The 9,420-nt window shown below is 36.9% G+C and overlaps 1 protein-coding gene across 1 annotated transcript; it reads right to left on the reverse strand.

Moving 5' to 3' along the window:
• Positions 1 to 1,409: 1,409 nt before the first annotated feature.
• Positions 1,410 to 2,913, reverse strand: LOC112506083. Its single transcript, XM_025110113.1, has 3 exons — positions 2,409 to 2,913; positions 1,985 to 2,016; positions 1,410 to 1,892 (listed from the first exon to the last, which is right to left on the reverse strand). The coding sequence occupies exons 1-3, from the start codon at positions 2,911 to 2,913 to the stop codon at positions 1,410 to 1,412; spliced, it is 1,020 nt and encodes a 339-aa protein (XP_024965881.1).
• Positions 2,914 to 9,420: the final 6,507 nt, after the last annotated feature.

Here is a 9,420-nt window from a genome sequence, read left to right on the forward strand (position 1 = left end):
TGGTCCAATAATGAGGACCAACCAGAGCCCCTTTGATTCCTCATAAAAATGACCATTCTGTTCCAAAACACTTTTAGCCAATAACAATGGCCATAGGCCAAGTTTTCCCCTTCTCAATAACATCAATACTATTATTTCTAATAGGAACAATATCTTTGAGTTCTCAAATCACAAAGAAGTAAGGACTTAGATCTATTGTAATCTTAAAAGACATAATAGTAAGAGCTATAATATTCACACACAATTGCCACCCTTATATCCAAAGGTACACCTCTCCTTGATATGCCACCCTTATTCCAAAAGACACCTCTCTTTGATATGCCACCCTTATTTCTTCTTCAAAATCTATGAACTAGTTTGGATGAAGGACCGCAGTCACAACCATCTTATCGAATCCTCATTCATAGTTTTATCCATAAAATTATAGATTAATTCCAAATGAAGACAGATCAAAATCACAATCGTSTCAAAAGAATATTCTTTATAGTCTTCAACCAACAGTTTTATCATCAAAACTCTGAATATTCAAGAACAACCAGTTCTTGCAATAATATTTCCAAACTCAAATCCTTTTGTATCCTTTCAACAGGATATCATTACAAAATTATTTTAAAAAAGCAACCTCTTCTTTATCTTTCCTAAAACGGGTTTTTAATACACAAATATATAACAATAACACCTTTAAACTATCAAAATAGTTTTACCATCTTTTCTTCAAAACCAATATCAAAACCCAGCAGTTTACATAATAAAATATATAAAGATTATAGTCATCAAAAACTCACAGTGTAAAATCAACAGTAATTATAAAACTCACAGTTTATAATTAACGGTAGTTTAAAAACTCATGTTAACAAATCACAGATTCTAAAGTTTTAAAACACACAGCAAATCACAAACAGCTTTGAACAAAAGGTTTGTTCAAGAACACTTCTCACCGCCACAATACTCTCTTTCTCTTTGAACAKACTTTTCTTCAAATGAAATGATAAGATAAAATCTTATCTTTTTATTTCTTTAAATACTCCCACCATGGCGGTGAAGATTATTTTAATTATAAAACTCATTGGCGGTGAAAGCTTTATCCATTAGAAATAACCTTGGCTGGTGGGTTTTTCATTATAAAATTCATGATTTCTTAACCATGAAGGTATAAGTTTTTAAATAATAGAATAATGTTTCCACCCGAATATCTTATCACAAAATGCACCACCTCATGTATGCTTCACACCACATGCATATATGTATTACATACATATCATGCCATCTTTTCACATATATGCATGCACAATATCATGTTCACATTTCACATATATAGTTCATGCATTTCTACTTAGATATTCATATTTCACGTAATCCACATAATAAACATGTATAAATTACCTCAACCCAGGTTGTCTCAAACCTGGTTATAACACTTCTCCTACAGTAGGAGAAACTGAATGAATCCATCCAATTGAGAACCCTTTTTTCCTTCGATCCCAACATCGTTTGTCCAATTTCCACACAAACTTTGTAGGAAATTCAACGTAAGTGAGTTCTCGTGCCTCTTCATAAATTTGATTACAATGCATCCAAGATAAGAACATTGAGGACGCCACATATGGTCTGTTTAGCACATTATCAATATTATCTTCAGCACCAAACAYTACTWGTTGTTGTCCCRGAAGATGAAAAGGAAGTCTTAAAACAGAAGGAGTCCTATAATGAACATCATATCCAAAAATACGCCATGAAGCTTCACATGCAGAAAGGTATCTACAATCATAATACTGTTTTATCTCATCAACAACATTAACAGTGACCACATCATCACTGTTTTCTACAATTGCAACAGTAGCTCTATCTGGACCCTTGTTGATGTATTTGAACAGATACTTGATTGAAGATGCCTGATTGCACCACTCAACATTAATGTGGGCTTGATATATTTTCAACATATATTTATTATATGGAACGACATTTTTGTTGTCTAGTTTAACACCTGATTTCTCAATAAAACGTCCATCCACTCGTCTGCGGTATACAGGGTAACCATTAACATCAATTGAAGTGTGTTCAGAACATTTCTTTCGGTATTTTTTGAACACTTTCTATCAACCATGCATGGACAATTAATGTTTTCTTCACCACATGGTCCATGCATAATGAACTCTTTTACAAGTAAGTACAAGTCTGGATCACTATTTTTTTCTGGGATTTCAGCTGAGATGATAGGATAAATCTGTTCAACAGTAGGTAGCTTGAAATCTTGATGCATAAACATACATATATAACTGTGAGGCAAGCCTCGCTTTTGAAATTCAATTGTATAAACAACTACAAAAAAGTTACAATTTAAATTAATAAAGATAAGTCTAAAAGTATAAAAAAAATATGTTGATACTGTTATCATAAATTGAACGTACCTGCTTGATTTTTTTTTCCAAAAAACTCATTCTCTTTTAATTCTCTAATAAGTGCATCAAGCTTGATCTTAAATAAACGACAAAGAATGTCAGGCCTGTCTTCTGGATTTAGGCCTGTGTTCTTAATAAATCTTCTAACTTCTGGCCATTTTGGATTACAAGTCATGGTTAGAAACAAGTCAGGATATCCATACCATTTACAAAGGGACATTGCATCCAAATAATTTTGCATCATGTACCGAGCACCACCGGTGAAAGAAGAAGGTAGTATAACACGTTGTCCAATGTTTGAAACATCCCACTCTCCTTGTTCTTGTACATTGCATAGAGTATCATATGTCTTGCACCTTAGGACTTTCTGCTGCTTACGTATATAATGCAACCTCTCAGTTTCAATCATTGTGTATCCATCAACAATAAATTGCTGTAGAAGCCTCCTTGCATTGAGAAGTAATGAAAACATATTTCTTCTATCTTGAAGTTTGAAGGCGAAGAACTCCCTCATTATTACAGTTTTTCTTTTACTTTTGCTTGAAGATGTTACCTCTCTATGAGGAATGTCAAGTCTGTAACCATCTTCTCCATATGGAAATAACAACGGATATTGAAGAGGAAGATAAGAAAGATGTAATTCACTTATTGATTGTAAATAACCTGTCTGATGTTGTACAATGATATCTTTTTTTTTCCAATTGTACCACCATCATCTCCAACAATTAAAGCTGCAAATTCTGAAGCAGTTGGAAGGTTATATGTTCTTCCATCCTTTTCTCTTTTTTTCAATCAGTCGTAACTTTACCTTGACATCCGGGTAGCATTCAAAACAATCTCTTGCAATTCTATAAGACTTCACCAACACATTTTTTGCATCTTGTATGTCCTTTAAGTATTGAATAATCTCAATATCAAGGGAATCAAAATTTGATGCAGAAGCTTCTTGTTTTTCACTAAGTAACTCATAACAAACATAAAATCAGAGTGACCATTAATATAACCATACACTGTAATTCAAGTAAATCTATTAAGAGATATTACAATAAGGATGAATGTATACCTAAATGAACTGTGTCTATTTGAAACTTCATTTTCGGTATTATATATGTACAGTTAAGAGAATTTCGGTTTTCTTCCATTTAGTGGTAGAAGACTACCCATCCTATGGTAATTTTGACCATTAAGCCAATATATGTATGGTACATTTCCACTATTAATGGAAGTATCAATCTTGCCACCCATTGATGTAAATGAGAACATTGAATTATAACGATGAATGTTCTTCATAAAGTATTTTCTTTTTGAGTCCACACAACGAAACAGATTTACGTAAGAAGAACCTATTTCTTTCTCTTTTGGAAGCTGAACTTTGCCATAAAGACAACAAAGGGAGTAACTTGTTTTCATCCCGCATTTTTTTCCCTTGAAGAGCTTCATCTTTCCATAGTTTTGCATCACATCATTCACAAATAACACTTTCATCATCGTGATCCAAGTACTCTTTTTAATAAATTTGAACGTAATAACTAATTGTAAGTATTAAACATTTGATTATTCAATGATTACCTTCAGATACTCCTTCAATTTTGTCTGTAGCGGTTACCGGATGGTCCGATTCTTCATCTAATGTAATATCAATGATTTGTATATCAGCTACATTTATATTCCTTCTTTGTAATCTATGATGCCCTGCTGATAACCGAACCATAGAAGAAGCTTGATCTATTGTCGATAAAGGGATGGATGAATTGGCGGTAGAACGTAACCAGTAGTGTTTGTTTACATGAATACTTGCTGTTTAAAATATACAAATTTAAGTAATGTAAGACATTTGTTAGTTTTGAAAATTTGTTTGAAGCATTACTTTAAAAATGAGGTGTACAAGAGATTACACATACCATTAGGACTATCAGATAATGGATTTGTGATAGACACATCTGAAGAAGAATGTGGCAAGTTTGTAGGTTGAAATTGTGGACATTTGTTTGGATCCATATTCTCATCAGGGTAGGGAATATTATTCCTCTCAGATGAAGATTCTAAGTGCCTATCATAATTTGAGATATCATCTGTAAAAAGTTAGAGGAAAGGATGATTGTCAAAAAGTGACTTCAACAGAATTCCTGAACATGTAATATTTGTCTCAATCAAAATATAATTCAAAATGCTTTTGAATCAGGTACCTTCAACATTTGATGATGTAGATTTCACTGACTGTCTACTACTTTTCAAAATCGTCTTTCTAAATTTTCTCCTTTCTCTAGCATCCATCGAATTTCTTTTTTAAAAGATCTGCAAGAAAATTAATTTTTCAACAAGAAAGCAGTACATGAAGTCAGTACATAATACAACATTAGAATGAACAACCATGAGAAAATGAACTCAGTAGAAGCAGAGACTCAAGGTAGGACATGAAGAGACAGAGCTCTTTTTCAAATCTTAAGTGTAGAGCCTCTGTGTAGCTCTGTATGAAGCACGAAGGCATTGTTAGAGTGATGACATAGTATGTGCAGAACTTTTGTGAAGGTCTTCATGAAGAAGGGAAACATCAACGTAGCACCTAAAGAGACAGACCTCTTTCTCAGCACTTAAGTGCAGAGCCTCTGTATGGCTCTGTATGAAGCACGGTGAGAAATTGACGGCGTAGCACGTGCAGGCCCTCTGTCAAGGTCTGTATGAAGAACAGAGTCAGGGTTGACAGCCTCAAAGGTGAACAAACTTCCCAGAGTGTAAACCGGGTACGGTGTAGAATTGCAAGTGTGACGTACAATTCCAGAGTATGACCTGACGCCTAAAGGTAGGACATGAAGACACATAGCTCTTTGTCAACACTTAAGTCCAGAGCCTTTATGTAGCTCTGTATGAAGCATGGAGGCAGTGTTAGAGTGACCGCGTATCACGTGCAGGACCTCTGTGAAGGTCTGTATGAAGAAGGGAAGCCTCAACGTACAACATGAAGAGACAAAACTCTTTCTCAACACTTAAGTGCAGAGCCTTTGTGAAGCTCTGTATGAACCACGAAACCTTGCTCAGACGCTTACCAATTGCAGAACCTCTGTGAAGGTCTGTATGAAGAATGGAGTGAGGCTTGATAGACACAAGGCGCAATAAATTTTCAGAGTTAAGACTCGAACCGTACATAGTTGCAATTGGAAAGTCCTCATTCAGAGTAAGCGGCAGGGCCTCAACGTAGGGCATGAAGAGAGTGAGCTCTTTCTCAACACTTACGTGCAGAGCCTCTGTGTAGCTCTGACTGAATCAGGAAAGCAGGATTAGAATGACGATGTAGCACAAGTAGAACCTCTGTTAAGGTCTGTATAAAGAACGAAGTCAGGTTTCACAGGCACAAGGGTGAATAAAATTTCAGAATTAAGACTCAAATGGTCTAGAGTTACAAGTTTGAAGTCCACTTTTAGAGTAAGAGGTCGAGGCTCAATGCAGTGCATGAAGAGACAGAGCTGTTTCTGAACACTTAAGTGCAAAGACTCTGTGAAGCTCTGTATGCAGTACGGAGCCATGGTTAGATTTACAACATAGCACGTGCAGAACCTCTGTTGTGGTCTGCATGAAGAAGAGCAGCCTGAACGTAGCACATGAAGAGATAGAGGTCTTTCTTAACACTTAAGTGCAGAGCCTCTGTGTTACTCATGCAAATAAGTTTAACATTAAATCCAAAACAAAAAATAATGAAAGCATATAGGAAGTTACATTCACCAATTAACAGATCATTGTACAAAACAAAATCCAATCACCAAAACAATACCGAATACGAGAGACAATGTACTTGTACACCCGAACCATGAATATTACTTCTGAAGTGGAGGGATTTTTAACGTTCTTGTAGCCGTTCCTTTTTGTTAAATTAGGAAAAAGGAAGAAAAACATAAGAAGTTCTCGATACTCCAACAGAAGTTAAAAAGAAAGAAAATTCATGCTTGAATTAAAAACATAAGTCTAATTGAAGGCAGAGGTTAAAAATGATCTCTGTTTTACATTAACTATTCAGAAAGTACAGTACAGTTGAAATGAAAGTACAATGCTTGGAAGCTAAAAAAATGCTAAGACAAGAAGATCTAGATGTTTTCAAGCCTGATGAACCTCCTAAGAAGTTCTCAAACTCCAACAGATTACAGATTGACCTTAGAACAATTCTACTTCCTTCTCTTGCTCCAAGGGTGGTCTCTCTACTTCATGTAAGATGCTCTATACGATAATTCACATAGAAGATGGCCTTTGTACATAATACACTTACCTCTTAAGTAAGAGCTCTGTCTGTCCTCGTTCTACGCAGAACCTCTGATCCTGATTCCCTGCTTCATATAGAACTACGCAGACGATCTGCATGTACCACGCAACACACATGAAGTTGCTTCCATACTCATTACAGAGCTGCTTTTCAACTGTCCAGAACCTCCTCGTCCGAAAATAGTTAAATGCTTACAACCAGATATAATTTTCATGAACATGAAAATCAAACATTACACAAGTATGTACTGCAAATGAGTTTAATATCAAATCCAACACAAATAATAATAAAAACGTGTATCATAACATCTGCAGTGTTGATCCCAGATCTCTCAATAACACTAATAATCTAGTTATGAATAACCAAATTATAGTGATTTTACGAAGAAAGTTATGAAGACTCAAAAATAAAATAAGAACATTCAAGAACAATTTTGAGCTTCAAAGGTTTTACTTTATAAATAATGAAACGTAAAACAAAGAGTAAAAGCCTTTTTCTCTCTCACATGCGCTCTTTTCACATGCGCTCTTTTTTACAATAGACCAAATCATCTATTTATACTAGTTGGCTAATACTAAGATAATTACGTATTGCTACCTTCTAGCAAATAGTCTAGCTAACAGATAAAGTTTATCTTTTACATGGATAAACATTATTAACAAGATAAACTATAATTCCAGCTGTTGATTTGTCATCTCCAGCTGTCATTATCAATGTGATGATTTCATCCTTATCTTCAAATCTTCATTGCTTGCTTGGATGAATACTTAGAAAATCTTCTAAGTGTTTGTTTGTCCAGAGTATCGATGAGAACGCTTCTTTCCATCGCATCGTCCATCGGTCGTCTGGTTGAACTTCGTCCATCGGTCCAATGTTCATCGATCCTCTGGTTGGTCTTTCCATCGATCCAATGGTCTAACTTCGTCCATCGGTCCAATGGTTGTTCTTTCCATCGATCCAATGGTCTAACTTCGTCCATCGGTCCAATGGTTGTTCTTTCCATCGATCCTCTGGTTAGTCTGTCCATCGATCCAATGGTTGAATCCAGACTTAGTCGTTTCTACCTTGATGTCTTCATTAGTCTTTTTGTTCTTCCTCACTTGTTTGTTTTTCATTACTTTTTACATTTTGCATTGTGGGGTTTAACAATTTCCCCCTAAGTAATGAAATAACAAAGTCTAATCTAGACACATATGAAGAACATACACTAATCTAGAAGAAAACATCAACTTCCAAGTTTTCGTTGGATGACAAATTTTCTTTTCATTGGTGTTGTGATGGTGGGGTGGTTGGTTCTTCATCGGTTGAGGAACTCAACACGATGGGTTATGGGGTTGTAGCTAAGGGAACTTGGTTAAGCGGTTCATCATCAGAGGGCAAGGCCTCTGGTTCCCTTGCTTGGGTTTCTTGAGGTGATGGTTGGTGTGGTGGTGATGGTTGCGTTGGTGCAGCGGATGGAGATGTATATACAGCCAGCAGATGGAGATGTATATGCAGCCGTCGCCTTTGTCTCCCCCTCACGAGGTCCAAGACCTTGATCATTGGGGTCTTGGTCATCATGGCATTGTCGTTTGCTTGGGCAGCTGCTCAAGCATGAGGCGCAAAACTGTATCAACAAAGGCTTGGAACTCAGCCTTGGTGACCAGATCGGCTAACCCCTGCAGCAATGAATGCTGCAGGTTGTGCCTCTGTTCCTGAGGCCCCTTCTTGGCTTTGTGTGAAGGTAGGCCGTGATGGACTTCCATCATGTCCTTGATAGCCTTAGAGAGAAGAACTATCTCATGATGTTTGGACATCCTCTTCCTCTTCTTCAGCTTCAGAGGCTGAGTAAGTGAATCGGATGTGTGTACCCTTTGGTAAATCAAATACCGAGGGTAGTGGTGCACGAAATGAAGATCGCTCTGAACGATCTATGGGTTCAACATCAGAAGCAATGAATGCGTTTGTGTGTGTGAGAGGTTGTGGCGAGCCCTGAGGCGAAGGGGCTCGTATCTCTTCATCACCTCTCTGTTGAGAGAGGGGTGATGGGGTATGAGATTCCTCGGCTTGTTCATCTCCAGAGGCTCGAAGGATGGCCTCTGGATGGCTAGCTTGGGTTTGGATTGGACTGGGTCATCCTGTTTCAATATCCCTTTGGCTTTGATCGCCTAGGATAGTGGATGTGGGTGCCCTTTGGGTAATAGGTAGGGAAATATGTTGGTGAGGGCCTGGAGAAGCACAAGTATCATCATCATCATCATCATCATCATCATCATCTTCATCATCCGATGAAGACGATGGTTGTGCTCCCTCGCTTGGAGAGGGGGACGACTCTAAGTGCTCTGGGGTAGCTTCCCTTGGTTCTTGGGACAGGATGGAACGTTCATAGGATTGGCGTATCTCACTTGTCGATGGAATGACAATGAGCATAGCCCTTGACAGCGGTCTATTAATGCTGTATCCTTCCTTCGAAAGGGTTGGGCGGTGTCCTTGCATTTTGTAGACCGGGGTGTATGTCTCTGTTGCGGGGATTTGTGGAAGACGATTCAAAAAAATGGAATTTAAAATCTCATCTAATTGTAAGATTAATACTAATTACGAAGTTTTGGTCTTCTAAAAACTGATGTTATAGTTTTTAGTCACAAAAGTTGCAATTTTGTATAATCTTTTAAAAATTGTTTTCAATGTAGATGAGTTTTAAGTGAAAATTGTTTTTTCATGGAACCAGAGGAGTTCTGGTTAGGCATGATATCTTGAGTGAGGAACCAGAGGAGTTCTGGTTGAAATGTCGAT

This window comes from Cynara cardunculus (genome assembly GCF_001531365.2).
Source record: "Cynara cardunculus var. scolymus isolate 2C chromosome LG 2, CcrdV1, whole genome shotgun sequence".
Taxonomy (NCBI): Eukaryota; Viridiplantae; Streptophyta; class Magnoliopsida; order Asterales; family Asteraceae; genus Cynara; species Cynara cardunculus.